Below are 25,953 nucleotides of genomic sequence, written 5' to 3'. Positions count from 1 at the left end.
GGCATTAAATAATCATTTTTGTGATGTGAATTTTGAGGTTCTGGGAAGAGGACAGTCTCATTTCCTAAGAGAGCTGGGAAAATCCCACAGACAGAGACCATTGTTATGACTCAAGAAGTACAGACTGTAAGAGGCATAAAGAGGCATGTGCAGTCTGCTGTCTGGTAAAATTCACCTTGCTAAAATACACGTGTTGGGGTCAGCTTACAAATAGCAATGACCTTGTCTTCAAAAGTGGCTCATCAGCCCAACTCCCTCATTTTTAGAGGAGAAAATTAAAGGTCATAGAAAGTGACAAGGGCCATCATGCCTTTTCCTCTCCTGTGAAAGTTTTACTACCGCTATTTCAGGAATAACATTACTCTCATTTTTCCTTCTCAGTAGGGATAAGTATTTTTGACCTGGCTATTCTGATAGCATCTCTGTGAATGTTAGCAAACAAACACAGGAGAACAAAAGCACTTCCTGTCATAGGTCCTGCTTCAGCTAATCTTACAAGAGTGCCAGCGAGTCTGAAATGAGTATGCTCTGGCCATAGCCAAAATTCCTTCCTTATTAGAGTGACCCTGTAACAAAACAATGGGCTTGCACATGCCTTTGCCCTTTCATCAAGGGATACTTACCTGCTTTGAGGAGAGAGAGAAATCTGCAAATAAATGTATGCATATCTTAAATAACGTTTAAAAAGAAGAAAACGTTGATTCATTTGACAAATAAAGAATAACTAATTTTTCAGGATCAGATAACATAAGCAACACTATAAATTTATCACATGACTCAGAACACCCTATAGCTCTGAGCATGGTTCTATAAACTATTTCATCCCATGCTTTTAGCAATTAAATAATAGTTCTGATGACCCCCAAGCAGGCACTGGCTTTGGGTTCTATTTGACGTCGCATGTGACTGAGCTTTTCTCTTCAAGAAAGACTAGAGACCAAGTACAGAGTTTCAAAAAAAATTGACTTGATTACTCACAGTAAGGCAGACTGATGGCAATGACAAAATTGATCACTGCAGTGTCTAAAAGAGATGGACTAACCAAGTGAACATACTGAACATATATAATATAGAGAGCACATTTGTATACTCTCTCTCATATATATATATATATATTACATATATGTATATATTACATTTATATGCACCACATTCAAGACGGAACACAGTTTATACATGTCTTTTTCAATAAAATATAATTAAAGGGATCTTTACCCAATCAATTTAATTTTATTCATTACATTTGGGGACAAATAATCTGCTATGTGCTACATCTCTGATAATCAAAAGAAAGTTATTTCTGGAGTTACACTGTTGCTTGGACAGCCTTTAGACCTGCATGACTCTCAAGATGAAGCAACCACTGCTTAAATATGAACGATAACAGCAGAAGTTGAATGCACCATAATTCAATCATGCAATGAGAACAGCACTAGGAAGATATACCCTAGAGAGTAAGAAAGCTCAGGGGACACCATCGCAAATCTTCAATGTTTTACTAGGAAATAACTACTTAAGTTTCTTGTTTAATCAAGTAGTTGAACAGAACATTCAGTATAGCACAATTAGACACAGATGTATCTATCTGAGATTTCAAATGAGGAAATTCTGGGAAGCAATAAAAGACAAAGCACAGGTGACCTCTGACCTTTCGTTCCTTACAGAAGAAAAAAGACAGACCCAAGAAATGCTGTGAACTCAAGCATTCTGAACCTTTCTTTCTTTTGATCTGAAATGTCATTATGGATACTGTTTGTACATGGGACTAGATTGCACAAAGGTATGCCTGTGCACATTGCGGTTGTACACTGAGCTTCTGGACTCTTTTTATTAGCGGAAACATCTCGCCCCGGAATAGGTTGGGAAAGCTGCAATCCTCATGTCTCTGATCTTGGAGTCCATCTACCTGCAGTGAGTTTCAACTGGAAGGCCTCTGCTTCTGCAGCCAGAGAAGAGTGTGCTACTCCAGAGATCAAAGAAAAGAGACAAGTTCCACATGTGTCTATAGAAGATGTTTTAGTCCATTTCTCTAGAAAAGGACAAGGACAACACATTTGGATTCTCTCTCTTAGAAAGCCATAGTCGTTTTAAGTTTAAAATATCTGCTCTGCTTAGGATTGTGGGTATTAGAGGCAAGCATTATTGCCTATGTGGATATCAGAGTTGCAAATGACTTGGATAAAAGTCATTACCTTTCTTCAGCTGACTGATGATCTCATATGTTCTGGGAATATTGTTATCTTTTTGACACAATGCCCTACACCATGTGGGACAACACAGTGCCAAGCAAAAAGGGTAGAAGTAGTCTGAGATATATACATACATACCTGCATATGTGTGTGTGCATGCACACATGCAAACACATGGATGTATACTGCATGTATGGTGAAAGATGCAGCATGTATAAGTACAAAGATACTTAGATCAAGCTATGAATTCTCTATACAATATGTTCCTGTGAATCTTTGCCCAGGTATAAAATGTCATTAAAAATACGAAACAACATGAAAAGTCTCTCACTCACCTCAAGGTATTCCATAGATATCGCATCAGCTATTATGCTGTGCCCCGTCAAGAAATAAGTGAACTGTGTACTGCTTCCTCACTCAGTGTTTACTGCCACTTTTCAAGGGCAATAGTAACTAGAGTGATGTCACATGCAAGCACTCACACAGACCACTCAGGGAGCATGGTTAGGAGAGGAGAGACGAAAACTATCTTTTACAAATTGTCAGAGGATGAAAAGGCCCTTCTCCTTTGGCTCTAGTTTCTTCAAGAGGCAATATTGGAAACCAATGGGTTGCAAAGCAAATTTCCAAAAGTTTTCAAAAGGTAAAATTGTGATTCTCATCTTGGACATTCCCCCCGCATTACAGATTCTAGAATTATGGGTCCTGTTCTCTAGGTCATGTAAATGTGAAACAAACTGGACACATGGAGAACCCCAAATGCTCTGCTGAGTCAGACAGGGGATGCGACAAGAAAAAGGAGACCCACTCCTCCCATCTTACCATACACATCTCAGCTACATGGTCTAGTGTTAACGAAAACTGCAGGCCGCTTGCTTTCTTTAGCAATATGCTGTTGGTTTGAAAATTTTTAACCCATATATGCATATGTTAGCCAGGTTTCTATTAGAAAGGCTTTCAAGTTGTATCAAGTCTTAATTTGTTCATTTTTCATAAAGGGAAAGTGCTTATGTCACAAAGTAGCAGTAAAAAAGGAAGAGATAATGGCATAAAGGGCTTAACACAAACAGTGCATGAGTGTGTATATATGGGTGTGTGCACTATTATGTGTCATGTACGTGGTGTATACTTGTTAGTGTGGGTGCGTGCACTTATACATGTGTGTGGAGTCCAAAGCTCATCAAAATCGTTGCTTTATTTTTGAGACAAGTCTGTCACTGAACCTCAAATCAATAGATTTGGCTAGCATGGTTGGCCAATGAGCCTCATGGGTCTTCTTGTCTCCACCCACTCCTCCCATTCCAACAGTGCTGGAGTTTCAGGCTCACGCTGTTCTGCCTGACTTCTGTAGGGCTGGGGCTTTGAAATCAGCATATCAGGTACTTTATTTACCATCTGCGGTGTCTCCCCAGCTACTCAAATACTGCGACTTAGAACCTTCCATGTTAACATTACAGCTATGAACAAATGAAGCTACACTTTGGAAGCGTTATTTAATTGAGATTTATTTTATGCCTGTATAAGATGAAGAATGTTCTTAAAAGAGAGGATTTAGTAAAATGCAACATAATAAAGACAACAAAGAATTTGCATTAAGCTTATTAGGCAAAATGTTTTTCCTGTCATTATTTTATTTGAGAAACAGTTATACAAATGCCAACTCTAAAATTGATGTCTAGCATCCAAAGTAGTTTATTCCTTCACATCCTGTCCCCAAAGACCAGCATGACTAAAATACAGTTCAACAACACTTGGCCCTTGATGAGTGTGATCAAGTAATAAGCCACTTGTTTTCTCAGGCTAAAATGGTTTGAGTCCTAAGTTACAGACACTACCAAGCGTTGCTTTCTCCAAGACAACTTTGGTTTTCAATGATAACATCTGGTCTCTTTAGCATTCTATAACCATTTACATGGCCATGTTCTTAGTGACAAACATTTATGAATGATCAAGTATGATTACCAAAAACAGGTCTAACCTTGTCACAGAGAAATTCTATTTTGTTAAATAAATCATCTATCCATGTATATGAGGGAGGGGAATATGGCATAAAAATTTTGTACCTAAAACTGAAAATTAACTAGACAGATTTTAAAACTAAATTTGCAAGATCAGGAATTTTAGGTGTTGGCTGCACTCAGTTACTGAGTTTTTAAGTGGGTCTATGCTGAAGAATTATCACTGCACCAATATAGTCTCCTTTACAAACATTCTTGGTTGATAAGAACTTGCTTAAGGCATCTTCACATGTTGAATAAGAAGAAACCAACTGCATGGCTTTGAACATCACTTTGTATGATTTGTACATTGTGATGTTGTGATACCCTCAAATAGTCATACTTGAAGAACAATAACTGACTGAACACTTGGTACTCAGTGCCCCACATTCCACTAGGTGCTTAATCCAGTAAAACTTGTAAATTTTTGTTCATTAACTATTTACGATGAAGTTGCAGGAAGAAATGACAATGGATTTAAATCATATTATAGCTATGCTTTTGGTAGAAATTCTATTAATTTTTATATTCAGCAATTAAAGAATTAATTAATCCTTTTTACTTTTCTGTAGACAAAATATCCACTCCACATACTTCTGCGTTTAAAAAAAAGCCACACCATAAAGTGAGCCCTTCAGCTATAAAGCGCAGCATGAAATTGATGTCCCTTTCTCTTATTCAGCAAGGTAGCTCCACGGTTTTGTCCTTTGCCTTTCACAGAACAGTAACCTGGAGCAGTTTCAATGGGATTTTACATTGGATGAAGCAGAGAGCCATTCTCTTGCAAGAAGCTGTCAATCCTTTCTTCACAGCATGAAGCCTCCTCTACTCTTACATTTGGAAAAACAGTGCAATGTAGTCCCTCAGGGCCCCTTTAATATTCAGTCATCCCAGCCTGCTTGCTCCCTCCCTTCCTTCCTCCCTCCCTCCCTCCCTCCCTCCCTCCCTCCCTCCCTCCCTCTCTCCCTCCCTCTCCCTCCCCTCCCCCTCCCTCTCCTCTCTCCCCCTCTCTCTCTCTCTCTCTCTCTCTCTCTCTCTCTCTCTCTCTCTCTCTCTCTCTCTCTCTCTCTCTCTCGGCAGCCAGCATAGATGCACATCATGGCTGCTAGAAGAAGCTTCCAGGTTGAGTCACATCTAAGGGCCAATGCCTATAGCCTAGGTCCCATTTTCAAATATTTGGAAGATGTATTGAGGTACAAGATACTTAACAAACACTCAATATAGTGAATTATTAGATAGGGAAGAGGATTATGATGGATAATTTATCACCACCTGGGAAGCGTAAGATGGAGAGTTTTCAAATGACCACGGTAGAAAATAAATGGAATTTATGAGTATCTAACACTGCTTCTCAGGGGAAACCAGTACAGTCAGCCACAATCCAATCCTGTTCCCCTTTGGGAGTTTTCTTTGAAGAGGCATTATAGTTAATGAAGGAAGCACAGGAAATAGGTTGTTTCCCAATGAACACCAGAGCAAATAACTGCAGATTTATAATCTGGAAGATTGTGAGCCCAGAAGACCAACATGGTTCTCAGTGAGTTATCATGGTGTTGAGAGGGCAGGAGAGTCTAGGTCGTCTCTAGGAGACTCTAAAAAGAAATGTTTCCTTGTCTGTCCCAACTGGTAGAGGCTATCTGCAGTCTTTGGCCATAGATTCCTTCATTCTTCATCCATCTGTAAAGTCAAAAGGAAATTCCTGGATCCAAATTCCAAACCTAACTAACTTTTCAAAAACAAAAACAAGTCAGCCACAGTGAAGTCTTTTTTACTTCTTGAATCCTAACCATTACTCTTTTGTTTCTGCCTTTCTTCCCCAGTATTTGTATACATACATGTGTATGGTATGGAGATTATACACATATTCATATATATATATATGTATATATATATATATACATATATATATATATAATTATATGTGTGTGAGGTTTGGGTACAAATGTGTTGGTGGGCATATTCGTGTGTGTGTGTGTGTGTGTGTGTGTGTGTGTGTATGTGTGTGTGTGCACAAAGGCCAGAGATAGACACTGAGTGCTATTCTCCCTCACTTTCTGTCTTAGTCACTGTTTTTTAGCCTTAACAAAACCCTATGACTAAGGCAACTTAAAGATAAAAGCAGGTATTTGGGGCCTTGCTTACACGTTAGTCCATCATTATCATGGTAGGAGCATGTTGGCAGGGAGGCAGGCAGGCACACAGACATGCTACTGAAGCATTAGCTGAGAGCCCACATCTGATCTACAGAGCAGATCAGGCAGAGCAAGAGACACTGGCCTGGGTGTGACCTTTTGAAACTTGTAACCCCAGTAACATGTCTAACACGTCTCTTTTCAATGCCATGTTACTTCAACAAGGTCACACTCTAATCCTTCCCGAACAGTTCCACTAAATGGGGATCAATCATTCAAACTTACTAACCTGTGGGGGCCATTCTCATGCAAACCACCATAGTATCCATTTTCTATATTGAGACAGGATTTCTCACTGAACCCGCGGCTCTTGGTCTAGCTAACCAGCTAGCTCCATGGATTTCCCATGTCTTTCTTCCAAGGCAGACCATCAAGCTTTTCTGGCTTTTACATGGTTACTGGGGATCCAAAATTCAGTGCTCAAGCTTATACTGAAAGCACTTCACGACTAAGCATCTTCCAAACTCTGGTGATTTGTTTTGGACGGTGGTGAGACCAGTCCAAAGTTGGGGCTTCAGAGGAGGAACGACAACAGCACGGCATAGCCACTGCTCAGCTCTGCTGCCAAGAGCCACTGGCATGGATGGAGAGCTCCCCAACATCTCTTGCGTATGGTGAAAACATAAAACTCCACCTGAGAGCCTTGGTGCAGTGCCACAGAACCTTTTCCTACTCTTATGAGAAATGGGAGAGACGAAAGTAAAATAACCCCTGTTGATGGTCGCAGTTCTTCTTCACTGATTAGTAATAGCAATGGATGAATCCAGAGCTTTATAAACTTTATTTGGGAGGGATTAAACATCGGTAATGTTCCTTATTTCCTGATTTCTAAACTGTATATTCAATCAGTTGCAGATTGTGAAAATCCCGGAAGAAACAGTCACTGTACCGAATGGACTTTTTCTCTTGTTAGATACTTAGATAGCATCAGGTATTAAAGAAACCTTGAGACAATTAAAATTTACATTTTTCTGTAGAAGGTACTTGAACATAGCAGCTTTTGATAGTAAAAGGAACCCCTCTGTAACAAACACTCTTAAGATAAGCAAAGGACAACTGTCATTAAAAAGAGAAATAACTTCCTTGTATGAAACAGTAATGTCAGCCAAACAGTTGCCAGAACCTGGAAACAACCTAGATGCCCTTCAATGGAAGAATGGATAAAGAAAGTGTGGAATATATACACATTAGAGTACTACTCAGCGGAAAAAAAAAACAAAAAAAAACAAAAAAAAAATGAGATCTTGAACTTTTTGCATGCAAATGGATGGAAATAGAAAACACTATTCTGAGTGAGGTAATCCAGACCCAAAAAGATGAGTTTGGTATGTACTTACTCATAAGTGGATTCTAGACATAAATAAAGGTCAGTGAGCCTTTAATTCCTGATCCTAGAGAAGCTAATTAACAAGGTAAACCCAAAGAAAAACATATAGTTATCCTCCTGGATATTGGAAGTAGACTAGATTGCCAGGCAAAATTGGGATCTTGGGGGTGGGGATGGGGTGGCGGTAAGGGGTGATGGGGAGATGTGGAGAGAAAAGGAGGGGAGAATGGGGAGATCCTGGGGGAATGGGATGGTTGGGATGGAGGAAGGGTGGATAGGGGAGCAGGGAAGAAGATATCTTAATTAAGGGAGCCATTTTAGGTTTAGCAAGAGACTTCACTCTAGAGGAGTTCCCAGGTATCCATGGAGCTGTCCACAGCTAGTTCCTTGGGCAGCTGAGAAGAGGGAGCCTGAAATGGCCAGATCCTATAGCCATACTGATGAATATCTTGCATATCACCATAGAAGCTTCATCTGGTGATGGATGGAGATAGAAACAGAAACCCACATTGGAGCGCAGGACTGAGCTCCTAAGGCCCAAATGAGGAGCTGAAGGAGGGAGAACATGAGCAAGGAAGTCAGGACCGCGAGGACTGTGCTCACCCACTGAGACGGTGCTTTTGGTGTTTACCAAAAAGTTGAAAACCTAAGCCTACACAAAATTCTTCACATGAATATTTTTAGCAACCTTCTTCACAAATGTCCAAAATTAGAAACCATTAAGATGTTCTTCAGTGGGTAGAAGAACCTGCTGTACACATTCATATACAGGAATATTAATGAGTGAGAAAGAAGAGTAATTACGTAGGACCTTGAATTGATGTTGCTATGCTACATACATGATCATGCCAAAATAATCAAAGCTAAGAAGTCAAGGAAAAGGTCAATGATTCCAAAAGGTTAGGGAGTTAAAGTTTAACAAGTAACCATGTACTTAAAAATTGATTTTTAAACTATCTATCCATGTGTATAAAAGTAAATCCCTCCCTTTCTCTATACCTGCTCAAAAATAAACCCCAAGTGGATCAAAGATCTTAATTAAAAATTTGAAGCCTGAAAAAATATGTGTAAGCAATATACTCATACACATAAAGTAAATAGAAATAAATCTTGGAAATAAAGAGAAACAAAACATGCATGTGCACAGGCTTTCACATTCCACATTACCTGGTTAGAACTATCACTGAATATCTGGTAAATAGTACTTGGGTTCTAGAAATGTGAAGTTGCCTGGAAATTGGCATCACCATAGATGACTATAAAAATTATATACCAGTATCTCATGAGGGCCTGTTTTCTGGTCAATAGGCAGCTGTTTTCTTGCTATGGCTTACGGAGAAAGTCTCATATTTTGGTGATGCTATTGATTGAGTCAAGTATAATATATTACTGCTGAAAGGGTTAAAGTGATGTAATTACCTTGGACAAGTAATAATTTTCCATCTCCGTTTCCACCTTGAGAACTAGAGAGAAAAGGACCTGAAAAGTGTAAACTTCACTCTTGATTCTTTTCTCATCTGCCACTAGGAAATCCTGTTAATTCTATTATCCAAAATATACGGTGATTCTAAGCATTTCCCATCCTTGCTAGAGTGATAGCTCGACATTACGCCACTACTACCCCTCTTCCTCTCTCCCCGTGATGGTATCTGTGGCTGACACTCTCACTAGTCATCATCTTCCTGGAAAGGAAAAGGAATCCCTCCCCACCCCCTCAAAAAATCCAGGTGGCCTGAAAGCAGAGACATGCCCTCTAGTCTCAGATACTAAAGTGGAAGGATCACTTGGTCCCAGCAGTTCAGACTAACCTGAGATCCAGTCTCAAAAAAGAAACAGAGATAGAAAGGTGTGGGAGTGAGGCAGGGGATGAGGGGAACAAAATGGAAGACATCTGATAAACGGGTAAGAGCAACAACCGACCTCTGGCTTGCCCTGTTCTCTCCTAATCTTAGCCGTTTTGTAGGTAAACCATGTTCCTGTAAAACACTGTATTACAAGCATTCCAGAAAAAAAAATTGCTCACAGGGTAAAAACTGAATATATCCACCATATGTATACCATCTCCTTAGACATCAGTTGGTGATGAGGGACAACGCCGGTAGGGATTTGTAGCATGTTATGACTTTAAACGTTTTCTAAATAAGATGCGTATGCAGAAACTCTATGAAGTAGAATGTGAAATAATTGCAGTAGAGTCGGAAGGGCGCGAAGTTGTGAGCGTTATAAGAAAGGGCTGAGGGTGTGACTTAGAGGTGAGTGCTTACCTAGCACATACAAGGCCCTGGGTCAGTTTTGAGTCTGAAAAGAAATAACTAAAAGAGAATAAGTTACTAAAGAAACTCTCAGCGATAACGCCATCAAAAGTAAATAGAAATTGGGATTTTTACATTTTAAAGGAAGCTTTCCTTGTGGAGTAGTTCAGTGGTAGAGTACTTTCCTGGCATGTCCAAGGCCTTGGATTTGAGCTTCAATGGCTCTTATGTATATGTCTACACACACACATATGCGCACACACACAGAGGGGAGGGGGGCAAAGCTTTATTTTTCTTTACCAGACTAGCAGAAGCAAAATCAATTGTGATATGACAGGGACTTAATAGATCATCAGTAGTGGCATAAATTAATTATAACTGAGAGAAGTTGCATAACTATCACAACTCCATTATCTACAACATCCCAAAGGTGTGTGTATGTATCTCTCTCTCTCTCTCTCTCTCTCTCTCTCTGTGTGTGTGTGTGTGTGTGTGTATGTGTGTGTGTGTGTGTGTGTGTGTGAGAGAGAGAGAGAGAGAGAGAGAGAGAGAGAGAGAGAGTTACTCTCTCTGTTCCTTATCAATGGCCCCTAAGAATACCATACAGTGGGAAAGGCAAGTTGTAATAGAGTGTTTTCCTTCTATTTGTACATTTTCACTAATAGGTGTTCAAACATATGATTATACACAAAACATTGAGAATGCTTTGTTATAGCCATAGTTTCTCTTTTACAGGTGACATCAGACAGGACTTTCCTACGGTAATAGAATAAATTGTCCAGACACAGAAAAGAGAAGCCATCAGAAATGTGGGTCTTCCCAGTATCTTCTCATATCTTTCCATACTGAACTATAACCTATGAACTGATCTAGAACGCAGTTCCTCACAGACCTGCATTAGTCTTCCTGGTGTGAAGAAACTGGCAATTGATGACATGCACATTATAGCAAATAATACTTAGTGAACAGAGAAAAACTGGCCTATTCTCCAATCGTCCCAAGGAAAGCTTGCCTTGCTTTTTTACCTCCCCATGGACCTCCTGAGTTCCACATTCTCATCCAGTTACCCTCAGTGCTCTTGAATGAACTGGTTTGCTTTGACTATTCCTGCTCTGCATGAAAATGGACATTAGAACACACAGCCTTGGCATCTATATTCCTAGAATTGTGACCTGACACCATGTAGAGTCCCATGTGCCTGAAGTTAAAGACCTAATACCCTGAGCTCTGCAGCTGTAGGAGTGTAGAAGACTACAGAAGAAGAAAGGCAAAGTTCCAGAAAGTTCTCTGAAAACTCTCATATCAGAAAATCCAAACACTATTACTTTAAATATTTTTCAACTGGTACTTCAGAAACTCCCACGGATATTTATTTGTATGAGGTACAATTGTGTCATTGTCCCCAAAACATTGATAGATATTTAATTAGTAATACTCTTCTCCTTAAATTAACCTGTTTCGTTTTCAAAAGTCATGAAAACTGCATGAAAAAGATAAGGCACTAATGGGAAAAACAAAATAAATGGGAAGTGAATAATTTTATTCCCATTTCTCTGCTTCCACATTTCCAGCCAGATAGTTGCGCACTTCTGAGTTTCCCTGTCGCTCCTATTTGTTGTCCTGAGAAAAATAAATAGGTCGAAGGCATAAATACTATTAACACCTTTGCTTCTCACAAAAGTCCCATGATCGTGATCGGTAGGTTCTGTTGTTTCTAATTTTCCAGGTGAGGTACAATTAGATAAACTGAGGCACTGAGCAGCACCCACACTGCGCACCAGCATTTTCTTAAAACATTTCTCTCTGAACCAAATAAAATTCAATCCTTGAAATGCGGGGAATTCTGGGTCATAAAACATGCATGGGCCCAGGCAAAGGCCATGGCAAGATGCTTAACCAAACCTGGAAAGCCTGAGACTTTGCTGCGCAGCAAGTAAGATTGGACAGAACAGCTGCAACCTGGGCGTGAGCGCGTGCAGAGGTGCGTGCAGAGCCTTTGTTAGGACACCCAGAGGCTCTCGGAGCAAGGTCTGCCTGCAGCCGCCATCCCGAAGGGGCTCGGGTGCCCACGAGGTCGTGCGGCCACGACCCCGCGCATGCGTGGCCGTGTCAGTGTTGGTGTTTACCTGGTGCGCTGGGTGAGGAGGCACAGGGCCAGGAGCAGCAGGGTGATGGTGAAGAGCAGGCCCGGGAGGGCGAAAGCCTCCATCGAGCCTGTGTCTGGGGTCGCAGCTCCTTCCATCCAGACGCGCTGGCGGCTCTGCAGGGGGCGATGGCTTCTGCACGGTGCCCTCTCTTTCTCACCCGAGGCTCTGGCCTGCCCGCGGCGCCGAGCAGAATGTCACCACGGTCCCTGAAGCTGAACTACAAAGTTAGTGGAGTCCCCTCCCCCCGCCTCCCCCTGACCCAAGCGCACCGCCTCTCACCGCCTCCCGCTCCAGCGGCAGGAACCCTGCCAAGGAAGAGGGAAAGGATTAGGATTTCCCCAGAAGGAGCCACGAAGTCCTGGAGGAGGGGGGTTTTGTTTCTGAGTCAGCAGTGAGCCCACAGGAGGGACCCTGCCTTTTGCCTCTCCTCACCACCTTAGGGACTTGGCCCTGTGGCTTGGGTCTTCCTAAGCTGCCGGGGCACACTGCAGGATGGGCTCCCCACCTCCCTCATCACCAACATCCTATCGTGCTTAGACTGAGGTGAAGGGCATAATAAATGGAAAAGCTCACAGCATAGACTGGGATAAGGAGGTCAGGCCATCTTCCAGAAGGATGCTGAGGTGCACAACTCAGCAAGAGGCCACAGGTAAAAGTAAGCAATGGCACCAAGCCCCCAAGCAGAGGTGTACAGCACATTATACAAGGCAGAGAAAGAAGACACTTGTGGGGGTGAGGGGTGGGAGGTGGATGATGGTTTAGTAGATACTAGCTACTTATGGCTGTCAAACCCTGTCTTAATACATAAAGTGAGACTGACTGAGAAAGAGACCTGATGTTTTGTCAGATTGCATGCATGCATGCTTCTACGTCTACTTAAAACATTTTTGTATATTAATACAATTTTAGGACATTTTTATCATATTGCAATGTACACTTCTACCTCTGATCAAGATACTTATGCATTGTTTACATTTTGAGGTCATTGTCTTCATTTGTTACACAGTTGTGTATTGTATAATATTCTAATATGAAGTCTTAGACTTTAAGTTATATAGGTATTAAGAATTATAGATCAATAATCATCTATGTTTGTCATACTTACAGTTAGACTAATCAGGTTCTTTAGATATATAGAGATTGTATTCTGCATAGATAGGTAATGTTCAACCACTTCAAAGAGCCATACAATATAGCATTTAAATAACTTCTGTTGAAGTGAGACACGATTGCTCCTGGCAACACCTATCTATTCCAGAGAGAATGTTGAGCACCGAAGACAGTCCACTCGGAGTTTCTTTTCTTCTTGACACGATTGGCCTTTGGGTAAGGAACTGCCCATTCCTCAACCACTGACAAGGTACATGGTATCCAGAAATAGTAAGCAGGACACAAGGAAAAAGACTGTCAAATCTTGCCAAGACAGGGTAAGACGGTTCTGAAAAATTTCTTGCCTCTGAAAATGGTCTGTCAGTTATTCTAGGCTTTAGCCAAAGCTGGTTGCTTCAACGTTGCAAATGTGACTTTGGGTGATTGCCAAGGTAGCCTGTTGTCTCTGTCGTTTGTTGTACATTTTTGAAAGTTCTGCTTACTCAAGTAATATTATTTCTCTTCTCGGATTTTCGATGGGGTTGAAAACTAGATAGTTGTAGTGACTTTCTTCTCATGTCTTGGCCAAGTTATTTATTATACAAGACTTAAACTCATTAGAATAGGATAATTATTGAAACATTTATCACGTTTCTTGCTTGATATATTTGTTCTTATTGCATATAATTGTGTATTAGACTTAGAATTCTCTTATTTACAGAAAAGGAGAAGCTGCTGTAGGAATTCCTACTGCCAGTAGCCGTTAAGTTACCCGTCCACTGGAGTGTGGCCTCTTATACTATTTATGCCAATGCAATGTGCACCTCAGGCCTCTTTTCCAGGTGTGGGATTCAGTTGCTGTTCTCCGTTTTAGCAGAGGATATATTGATTTGTGAGTCTACCCCTAACTAAATAACCCTCCATTATTCTCAAATCTGAGCCAGATTTCTTTTAAGTGTCCATCTTCACTGATGTTAACTCCAAACACAAGTATAGACCCCCCCCACACACACACACCTTTTTTCCTGAGTAATGACTATACAGCAGATATTCAAGTTTACTCCCAAAACTTGTTTTAGCAGTATTTAATAGAAAATATCAGGATATCAAGGATATCAAGTTGTCCTGTGGACTCAGTTGATGAGTATTTACCCTTCTATCTAAATCCTATTCCATATCCTCTTTATTGTCTCCTCTGAGCAAAACACAGTTTATGCCCTCACCCTGTCTCTGAACAATCGCTATTAACAGCTTCAAAACTGGTTTCTATGCCTCTCACCTTTTTACACAGACCTGCTTTTACCCTGTCCCAAACTCTGAAAGAAAGTCATAAATACTCCATGTACAATGAAAAGTGTTAATCCCAAAGATTTGAGGAGAAATATCACCAACCCCCCCAAAATTAGTTAAATCAAGTTTTTTTATTCCTGTACAGGAGCTGCCTCCCCTTATGGTGGGTTTCAGAGATCAACATTGGACATAAGAAAGACAAGGTTTTTATAGCTCAAGGTAGTGGGGTTTCCAAATGGGGCGGGGTGGTGGGCAAAATAGACAGAGTTATAGAAGCAGAATATTGCAAGGTGGCCATAATAATACAGTTAGAACAAGATAGTCATAACTTTTTGAAACAATGGTAGGGTTTCAAGACAGTCATTACAGCTTTTTGGAACAAAGCCGTGATTGCAAGGTGCTCATAAGGTAGTCATAACAATGGGTGGTCATAAGAACAGGTGGTCATGTAACCTTTTGAAACAAAGGCATGGTTGTTGTTTCCTGGAACACGTAGTACAGAGAACCATTTGTAGTTAAGGTTACAGGTAGGGCATAACTCAATCCTTGAGGAACAGAGATTAAATCATAAACAAGAATGAATCGAGTTTGTCTTTACTACAAGATGTTTTTCAAGCATAAGATGGAGTCAGGCTAGTTCGTCAGAAGTCCTCCACAATTTGTCTCCTTGAAACTCATTCCTGGTTCATTCCGTCCTCACATCCCACCCACACATGCCTGTGATTAAGAGTTCCTTGTTCCTGAAAACAAAATGTGCCCTCTCCTCTAAATGTTCACATTACCTCCCTCATCCAGGTCCAGCTCCAGTTTCCCTGTTTAAGGGGTTGTTGGTGTTGTTTGATTGTTTGTTTCTATTTCGTTTTTTGAGACTGTGTCTTATCATGCAATACAAGTTTGTTTGGAACTCCATATGTAGAGCAGGCTAGGCCCAAACTTGTGGTGATAACTCCTGTCTCTGCTTTCTGCGTGCTGGAGTTACAGATGTTCGCCTAGTTTAAATCCCTCTTTCCTCACAAAATCATTCAAAAGTCTAGTTTTGTTGCCAATTATTTCTTCCAGTACATTGTTGCCATTTTCATCCAATCAAATTCATTTTCCATTACATCTGCTATTTCTATGTCTGTTTCTCTTTCTATAATAGGGGGATACTATGTCAGAATCAAAAGAATCATTTTACCACAACTAAACACACAAGGAAAACAATAGATGCCAAATAATTCTTTCAATAATATTTGTTGTCTAGTCACAATTTATATTTAAAATGGAAAATCAATGATTTTCATTTGTTAAATCTGAAAAATCTCATTTAATTCCAAGGTACAAAGAGCTATGAGAACTCTGTGACTATGGCCGCCTGTCGGTTCCCTTCAAAAGCCAGCCACAAATATTTCAACATTGGTTTTCAGCATTACTATCTTGTGTACTTTGGACACTCAAATTTGACCACAATCAACAGCCAAATCTCAAAAAGTCATCATAGCTTGGCTTTAAGATCTGAGGTCTCCAAAATTGGAAATATCTTCAGAATTAGGTGACAAGCATATATTACCAGATCATTTTCACGCCGAGTGGGTGGGGACAAGGAGAAGCAATAACTGAAGTAAAAGCAGAGACTGTCAAAGGAAGGGCAATACATTTGAGTCTCAGAAGAGCCATGGAAATCAGCATGCTGTGCAGGTCTCCCTTATCTATCACATCACTATAATGGTACTGTAGTGGTTCATCGTGAAGGGCCCATGTGCTAGAGACTTAGTCTTCAGTGTGATAGTAAGATTGTTGAGAAATGGGGCATTGTGGGCTTGTGGCAAATGTAAACAAAATGTACTGCTTTTTCCATTAGAGAAAATTTTATTTAAAAATTGCATATGGACTCAGCATGTTTGTGTTTATATTTCTGTGTATGCTCATGTGTGTGCACAATGACTAAGGTTGCATATATTTATACAATTTTATATATGTACATATATATATAACAATATTGTCTCTATAAACAATTGCTTCAATGTAGGATATATATGTATACACACACATACAAAACAACCAAAGAAAAAGAGGCTTTTAATTTGAGTTAGTGTGATGGACATGGGAGGGGTTTGAGGGAGGGGACACAGGGAGGTAAGAGAAAGGAGGAAGTGATGTAATTTTATTTTGATTTAAAATGTAAAAACACAAAACAAAAACACTTAGCAGAAATTCTTCCAGAGTCAGTTCTTTTTAAATAAAAGATGCATTTAAGGCATACTTCCTGGCAAACATTGCATTATGCTCTATGCTTATCATCTAGGTTGCTGTAGCCACTAAGGTAAGACTATGAGGCCAAGCTCTGATGCTCAAAATGAGATACAGGTGCCTCTGGTTAGAAATAAAAACCCAGTAGGACCTACTCTGATCCTAAACTGGATATGCTAGCTTTACTGATTTGGTGTTTTAATCTCTTAATTGGTAGGAGAAAACGAATCTCATCAAGACCCCTAAACAATAATGTTGCCATCTGTAGTTGGGCCCCTACTAGACAGAGTTCAGTCAATGGGTGTAATCTAGTTTGAAACTCCAGCCTTTAAAATTGAGCTAAATAGTTTTTTTTCTTAATGAAGGATCTAGCCTCAAGTTATTTTGTTACACTAACAAAAATGGGCAAATAAAGGTAGCCGTTTCTTTCTCTCTTTGCTAGTCATTGAATCTGGGGCCAGATGTACTAATAAGGATCCACTTTCTAGCCCTTTCTCTCTCTTTCAAATGGAATATTAAGACTGTAATTCTGAAGCCGGGCGGTGGTGGCGCACGCCTTTAATCCCAGCATTCGGGAGGCAGAGGCAGGCAGATCTCTGAGTTCGAGGCCAGCCTGGTCTACAAGAGCTAGTTCCAGGACAGGCCCTAGAAACTACAGGGAAACCCTGTCTTGAAAAACAAAACAAAACAAAAAAAAAAACAAAACAAAAAAAAGACTAATTCTGTCCCTCCTTTCCTTCAGAACTTCTCTTTTGTTTCTCAGGGACCTATCTGATAAATGAATAATGGATATTTCCTCCTACTTTTCAATTTTGTATATCTAATTTTCCTGTTCAGACTCAGAGATTCTGTTGCATTGGACTAAGCCTACCTCTGTGGGTAATTTCATAAGTGTAAGCCTAGTCCAAGGACTACATTTGGTTTGCAGGCTCTGTGGAATATAAACACAGTGTCTTTCTTCTTTCAAAAAAGATGAGATGAAGTGAACAGAAATTAATAGTAAATAAAGGTAAGAAAAGAAATTAGTTACCACGTGATTGTGAAGTAACAATGGGGGAATTCAACAGCATGCACCAATATGGTTTCAATCGCTTGAGTTTTCTTCCAAGCAGATGATATGGTAGGGATCTGTTACATGACAGATTCTGGGGCAGTGTGGAAACCTAGTGCAATGGAAACTCCCTGGACTCTATGAGGGTGACCCTAGAAGAGACTCCTAGTATTGGAGGACACAGCCTGAATTGGCCATCTTCTGTAACCAAGCATGTCTTCGAGTGGAGGGACTGGGACACTGGGACACAACCCAGCCACGAAACCTTTAACTTACAATTTGTGCTCTATGAAAAATGTGCTGAGCTGCTAGTGGCGCAGAACTTGTGGAACTGGCCAGCTAATAACCAATCCAACTTAAGACCCATACCACAAGAGGGAGCCCATGCCTGACCCTGTGTGGAGGGCCAGAAACCAGATGCAGGAGAGCCCAGAGACCCAAACATTTCTCTGGGGGGTGTGGAAGTCAATTAAATGAGTGCTAATGATACTCTGTTACTCTTACAGGCCACAGCTTAGCATAATCACCATCAGAGAAGCTTCATCTGGCAACTCATGGGAACAGATGCAGAAACCCACAGTCAAATGTTAGGCTGAGCTCAAGGAACCCCACAAAAGAAGGGGAGGAACAATTATAGGAGCTAGAGTGGTCAAGACACCAGGAAAACACAACCCACAAAATCAACTACTCAGGACTCATAGGGGCTTACAGAGACTGAAGCTACAATCAGGGAGACTGTATGGGTCTGAGCTAGTTCCTCTGTACATACAGGTATGGTTGTCTAGCTTGGTGTTCTTGTAAAACTCCTAACAGTTGAGTTGGATTATCTCTGACTCTTTGCCTTTTCTTGAGACCCTTTTCCTCCTACTGAGTTGCTTCTCTCAGCCTCGATATGAGGATTGTGCCTAGTCTTATTGTAACTTGTTATGCAGTGTTCTGTTGATAGCCCGGAGAGGCCTGCTCTTTTCTGAATGGCAACAGGAGGAATGGATCTTAGGTGGCAGGGCTGCGAGGGCTGGAAGGAGGGAAAACTGCAGTAGGGATTTACGATATGAGAGAAGAATTAAGAAAAAAAGACTCGGGGGAGGGGGGAGGGAGGGAGGGAAGGAGGGAGGAAGAAGAAAGAAAGGAAGGAAAAGAAACATTCAAAGGCCTCACAGTGGGCTTGGAAAAGTCTAAGAGGAATACCACCCATTCTTTTCCTGATACAGCAAAGCATCTAAAATCAGAGTTGACTAGTAAGCATGGAAAGTCTTAACAACTTTTGATATAAAATTCTATCAAATCACACTTCTCTGTGATGACAAAGTATGACTTTCTGTGATCTTTTTTCCTCTTCCTTTTTCTTCTTCCTGCAGTAACTTTGGTTTTCTGTTTCCTGTTGGAAAGAAGACTGGGCAAACTTCTGAAGCTGGGAAAGGAGACAAAGAAAAAATGGGTTGCCGGCTTCACACACACAGTTCCAGCTCCTTCTCAAAGCTCAGGTTAGCATCTTCTTACTACAGGCTCTATAACTGAAATGTTCAGTGAGTTGGGAGAAGATATGTTTTAAAGTTTGGACTTTTTCGGATTTTGTAATATTTGTATTGTGTAGGGAGCTATCTTGGGGGATTACTCTAATAAGGTTCATATGTGTATCCACATACCCCAAGGGTAACTTCACAAGACATCACAGTATTTTTGGTTCACCTACTTTTATTTCTTCCTTTCTGAATTTTGTAATTATTATTACTTCAATTTGAGACAGATGTCAACACTTGGTTCTCCAGTGCAATACATTTTTAGTTGTGACTTGTCACATGAGGGCAAATGTAGAATTTTCCATTGTGGCATCCATTAGGGTTTAAATATTTCAATTTTCATTTTTTCATATTGGGAATATCCATTATAAATTATCCTCTATATAAAGAAACTCAAGACTAAGAGTTTCAAGACACCAACACTATAGAGCTTGTATTTTTGAATGTGAAGTTACCTGTCTAAGACTGTCCCATCCTGTCCTCAAAACTTTCACAAATCCTTAACTAAATTAGTTTCATCATTCTTGCCTCTGTTTGTCTGGGTCCAGTTTTTTCCCCGTGTTGTTCATAACTGGAACAGCCCATGGGGACCGTGAGCTTCTGCTTTCTAAGCTGCCCTTCCTTGGCCTTTAGGAAGCTGTGAGGCTAGTCTGACCTTTTTCTTCTGAAAACACAAAAAGGTGTGAAATTGCCCTTCCTAACAGGTACATGAACATTAGCCTGCCACAGGTAACTTGTAGCAGTGGAAATGACAGAACTCCTGCTTTCAGAATCAGGCACTTCCTGCTGCACTGGACAAGGGTACAAATAAGTTCTCCAGATGTTTTCAGCCTAGCTGAGGTGTTACCATTTTGATTAATTACTTTGCCCCATGAAAGGTAAGTTTTGTTGTTTTCTTCTTTCTCAAAGGTTCTGATCTCCACTGAGTTAGCCACAGCCATATGAAATACAACAGCTAAGCCTGAATGTTATTACCCAGCAAATGGTGGGACACTGTAAATGCATAAACCAAAACTGACTGAAAGTATCTTAAACAGCAGTACCACTGTTTGGCTTGCCATTTACACCTTAGGCAATATTATTTATTTCCTTTTCTTTTGTTCTCTTTTCTCCTATAGAGTAATAATTTATAAACTGAAAGTCCAGTTTTGGCAGGTCACATAGAGACAGTATAGACAGTAATCTTCATTAAATATAATGTTGGCTGGCTGTGGTGGTGTTCACCAGGCCTTCGGAGGCAGAGACTGGAGCGTTTTTGAGTTCAAGACAAGCCTAATATGCTAACTGAATTCTTGGCTCTAAATAAATTAATGACATAACAAGTAAAAGACTGATGGACAAGCAAAGTGACCCAACAATAGAGGATAGTTCCATTTAAACCTCTTTCTTGAATATAAGGAACAATTTTAGTAAGATCTGCATATATTATTTTGAAACATCTTTTAAAATGGTAGAACAGATGGCTCTGATTATCTCCCTAGGAAGGGAAGGCTTGGAGAGCTTTTGTTTCTTGTTTAACAGTTTGGCATTGATTGTACACAGTTGAGGTTTGAATACTCTGGTTTATAAATTCACAATCGCAGGCTAACAATTCATTCTCACGGTTGACCCAACTTCCACGCCAAGTCCTGGAATCCATGCTCTCTGTTCCTGGCTTACATTGGATTTCCCAGCAGTTCATGTCCCAGTGTGTCTCTGAACCTGGATTTCTGAGAAGTGACATTATGAGGCTCTTACATATTTCTCTCAATGAGCACCTCTCCTTTTAATCCTGCTCCCTGTCCACCTCTGTTCACTACAGGAACATTTTAGAGATTGCAAATATTTTCTTTGGATTGGGCTTAGCCGATTCTCTGAAAAGTGTCAACTTAACCAATGTACAGAGACTCTCTCAAGAGAGGTAATTTATCAGAAGATATCAGAGCATTGCAAGATGAGTCCATATGTCATAGTGGACTATGCTGAGGATTAAATAAAATACTGCAAACAATAATCTTTGGCTACAACAATTAATAACAAAGGTGATGCCATGAGAAGATTACACATTTATATAGCCATGCTTTCAGAAGTGTGTGTGTGTGTGTGTGTGTGTGTGTGTGTGTGTGTCCTGCCCTGACTTTTCTGGATGATGGATCACAAACTGCATAAACTCTTTTCTCCCAAGAATATTTTTGTCATTGTGTTTTTTTTTTTTTTTTTTTTTTTTTTTTTTTTTTGGTTTTTCGAGACAGGGTTTCTCTGCAGCTTTTTTAGAGCCTGTCCTGGACCTAGCTCTTGTAGACCAGGCTGGCCTCGAACTCACAGAGATCCGCCTGCCTCTGCCTCCCGAGTGCTGGGATTAAAGGCGTGCGCCACCACTGCCCGGCCTGTCATTGTGTTTTATAAAAGCAATAGAAACCTTAACTAAGACACTGGGCAAGTCAGGACACAGAGGGGAGTTTATGTAATTAGAGCCAGACAATCTACCAGTTCCATCACTGATTTCATTATGTGGTTTCAGGAACTTGCTTTCATGAAGCTCTAAATATAGTTGAAACAACAATCTTTAGGGATTATTTGCATATCTTCTTTCCATTTTACCCAAAAACCTTTGTCCTAGCATAAAATAGTTTTGTTTTTTTAATATTTATTTATTTATTATGTATACAATATTCTGTCTACATGTATGCCTGCAAGCCAGAAGACCTCATTACAGATGGTTGTGAGCCACAATGTGGTTGCTGGGAATTGAACTCAGGACCTTTGGAAGAACAGGCAAATGCTCTTAACTGCTGAGCCATCTCTCCAGCCCCATAATATAGTTTTGTACTTGGAGGGTTTTATTGATAGCATTTTATATCTTTATGTAATGAAGTTTTGTATATAAATTGAAATTAATTTTTATATTCTCTGTTACCATATGACCTATTATCATCTTATCTGGTTAAAGGTATCTTTATAACTACAATCAATACATAATTTATCAAATAAATGTAAATGTATTATAGAGATTGATAAGCAAACCTCAAGAGTTAAGGTCAGTTAGCAAGGAAGATTTTAATGTTCATACATATGCATGTGTGCTTATATGTGTCAGCCTTCCCTGACATGAGGAAACGGATTCCTTCATCAGTACATTTGCATTGGATCAGTTATGTATCTATGTAGCCAGTTCCCATCTCTAGTGACTCCACAGCCCCATTCTTCCCAGTGGACTCTCCCACAGCACAGGGCAAATATGCAGGTGCTGTCTCATACTGTTTATGCAGACTTCTGTGCTTGCTGCTGGGGCTGTTGGGGTAGTTTCCTCTCTCTTGTCTACAAACTCCTGGACCCAATTATGCAAAAAAAGAAAATGAGAATGGATGGATGGAGATAAAAAATGTTTAAATGCTATTTACTAATGCAAATCAGTAAGTCACACTGATAAGATAGAAAAACATACATTAGAAAATTAGGCCATTTTCAAAATTTTCCGTTTTCATTTTTTATTTCTTAAATCCAATGTTTCATCTTTTCTATACTAATGAAATCATCTCTTTTACTTAAATTAAAGACCTACTTTACTTATCTTTAATTGTCTGACAAATTCTATACTTGTATAAATTGATCATACCCACTTCAAATTTCCCTTTCCTGTTCCCTCAGGCATCTTCCCAACTTATTCTCTTCCCACTGTGATTTCCTCTAATTTTTTTACATCCACTAAGTCCAGTTGGAATTCAACTGGTGCTTTCTGCTGGAATGTTTATAGATCTAGCTGGCTTCATCTTGAGCAAGTAACCACAACTGCTGTGGGGTGTAACAGCCGTGCTATGTCCAGAACACAGCAGAGCACTCTTCCCCATCCTCTGACTCTCACAACCTTTCTGCCTCTTTTCCCACAGCATTTCCTAAGCCTTGGGTTGTGGGCTCATACAGATGTCCCATTTAGGGTGGAGCATCCATTGGTCATTTCATTCTCAGTACTCTGACCAGTTATAAGTCTCTCTATTAACTGTTGCCCACCTTAGAAGATGATTGTCAAGCCAAAGGAGAGAGCAAGAGAAATCTGTGAATATGAATCCAAATATTTAGAAGGCTGTATGCCAGCATGGCTATGTATAAAATAGTGGTAGTAGTTTTCTCTCTCGGCCTATGAGCTCCCAAATAATGAACTCTTGCCAAGAATTTTACTACTAGGTGTGGATTCCATCCTGGGGATCAGCTTTTAGATCCAATAAAAAAGTACATTTTAAAAACTAAATACAAGTTGAATTTTTAGCAATTTTGTTATACTTAATTTACCCATACAGTTGTATCTCCATGCCCATTGGATGATCCAGCCACTAACACTTCCTGTGTTTGTGCCTTTGCTCCAAATTGCTCTGAAAGAAGATGCAACCAGTTAAGTAGCATGGATCGCTCTTTGGGAGTGTGAATGTTGCTGTTACCAGTATCTCTTCCATACGTCTAAGTAATAATGTTGGTCCATGGAGCAAAAGAGTTTTTTCTACCATAAGAAAAAGGGGAGTTCTTTGAAGGTGACAATATCCGTGGCAGGTTTGTACTATCCATTGACATCTGAATCTGATTCATCTTCTTCTGAGAATCATGACTTTGCTTCTATTAGTTTGACTTTCTTAACCCCGACCTAACCCCTTCCAGTGTTGCTTTGTAGCAGTCCTTTTCTATCTTCTTCCTTTTTGTTACTCTCTTATATTGTAGCTTCTCATATTGTCCAGCTTTCCAAGAAAAAATCTCCATAATGCATGGCCACCTTCACATAAAATATACCCACATGCAAAATGTTATATAGTTACAACAATTTTCAAAATTATTTTTAAAAACACTGTTTTTCACCTCTACCTCTAAACAGCTATCATTTACTGTCTGGTACATATCTATGTGATAGTCTCACTGTGAAGTACGTTATACAGGACAGCATCCAGTTATTAATCCGGTCTGGTCATTTATAGCATCTACCACTGCTTCTTAAAGTGGCTAAGCTTGATAAAATGGTCTGGAGTGTAGTGGGGAGCTGCGGGCTGCATTCCCACCATCCCACTCCCGGCTGCCTGCTAGCTTATGCCCCAAAATAACAACACACAAACTCTATTCATTTAAACACTGCCTGGCCCATTAGTTTCAGCCTCTTACTCACATCTTGACTAACCCATATCTAATAATCTGTGTAGCGCCACAAAGTGGTGCCTTACCAGGAAGATTCTAGCGTACATCCATCTTAGGCTGGAGCTTCATCATGTCTGGCTCAGAGAGGAGAGACATGGCATCTGTATCACTTAGGAGAGGTGGGGCATCTGACTGAGCCATCTACCTCACTTCCTTCTTCCTATCTGTCTACTCCACCCACCTAAGGGCCGGCCTATCAAATAGGCCAGGCAGTTTCTTTATTAACCAATTAAATCAACTCAAACAGAAGACCCTCCCACATCACTGGAGTACCTGTGAATGTTTGAAAGAGGAAGGGTGGTCTAGGGAATTGGTGAGACCCACCATATAAACCCTCGCTTTCTTCGACTGAGCCCCGTGGGTGGCATTTTATGATTCAATGTCTTCTTTTTTGATGTTTAGTTTTCGGGTTGTATCTATGCACTTTGGTGGGGTGGAGCAAGGATTCCTCTCAGCAACCATTTTAGTCATTCTGGAAATGCAGAAAGAGACTTTCACTGGGAGCTGTGTACTCATTCCTTACTCTCCAGGCTCATCAGGCCCTGAACTTGTGTCACATTCCACAGTTCAAAGCCCTCTGTTGAAACCCTGTTTTCCTTTCTCAGTCCTTGGCAATTTATGATACATGGCGTAATTGATACACATTCTGATCAATAGTCAATGTTGCCTCAGGTTGACACTTTACCCTCTACACCAGTCTGTCCAGCTCTGCGGTCACATGAACAGCGGGCCACACTTCCTTCCAGCTGCTCCAGAACATGACTGGCCCTCGCTGTCAGCCCTTGCCATGAGGTGCTATGTCAGAGCATGCCTGTCTCCACTCTGGTCTAGGTTCTCTTTTGAGAAGACCCTTGGGTCAAAACTTTCACTTTGGTTTTTAAAACCATTATAGAACCATTCAAAATATGGTGGAAAACCCACCGTTCTGTTTTAATGGGCTGTGGTATAACACACATAACTTTTTTGGTATATAACATCTCACATGTCACTCAAGTCTCTGAAGCTTCTTCATTTACTCTGAGTTCTCTGCACGCCAGAACTGGGAGCATACTGTGAATATTTCCTTGACAAGACAACCTCTTTCCCTATCTTGTCCTTCTGTGTGGTTATAACAGAGTAATAAAGATCACTTACTTTAAATAGAAAAGTATCTTCTGTGATTCTGGAACTTGAGAAACTCCAAAGCAAGTTAGCAGAAGCCATGGTGACTCAGGCTTCTAGATGTAACCCTGAATGCTGTGTTCTTCACAGTGGAGGGAACTGCATCTCACATGACTAAAGTTGAAAGCCCACTTTAAAGGGCACTAGCTGGCACCTGAGAGCAGAGCCCTCATGATGAAACTACCTGGTAAATGTTTTATCTTTTAGTTCTGCTACGTTGGCAGTTAAATCCCCATGTAAGTCTTGGAAGGGACACGCATTGAAACTTCCTGCCTCTCACTGGGTGAAGAAAAATTTGAGAAGTGTCATATTACAGCAGAACTTCATTACAGTGTTGGTGACCAGAGGACGCTTGAAA

The 25,953-nt window shown here is 40.4% G+C and overlaps 1 protein-coding gene across 3 annotated transcripts in view; it reads right to left on the bottom strand.

The window, feature by feature from the left end:
• LOC119826373 (cytochrome P450 7B1) overlaps window positions 1-25,747 on the bottom strand; it is a 181,079-nt gene extending 155,332 nt beyond the window's left edge. The window contains exons 1-2 of one of the 3 annotated variants that reach the window (XM_038347650.2): window positions 25,569-25,747; window positions 12,084-12,316 (exon numbers count right to left, since the gene is read on the bottom strand). In XM_038347650.2, coding sequence (XP_038203578.1) covers window positions 12,084-12,199 — 116 coding nt within the window. In that variant the 5' untranslated portion in view covers window positions 12,200-12,316; window positions 25,569-25,747. Of the gene's footprint in view, window positions 1-12,083; window positions 12,317-25,568 lie in introns of those variants that run through there. The other 2 variants (XM_038347652.2, XM_038347651.2) reach the window with 2 other exon arrangements.
• Between the last annotated feature and the right edge of the window lie 206 nt (window positions 25,748-25,953).

This window comes from Arvicola amphibius, chromosome 11 (genome assembly GCF_903992535.2).
Source record: "Arvicola amphibius chromosome 11, mArvAmp1.2, whole genome shotgun sequence".
Taxonomy (NCBI): domain Eukaryota; kingdom Metazoa; phylum Chordata; class Mammalia; order Rodentia; family Cricetidae; genus Arvicola; species Arvicola amphibius.
The sequence above is the reverse complement of the archived record's forward strand: the minus strand, read 5'-3'. Positions and strand labels throughout refer to the sequence as shown.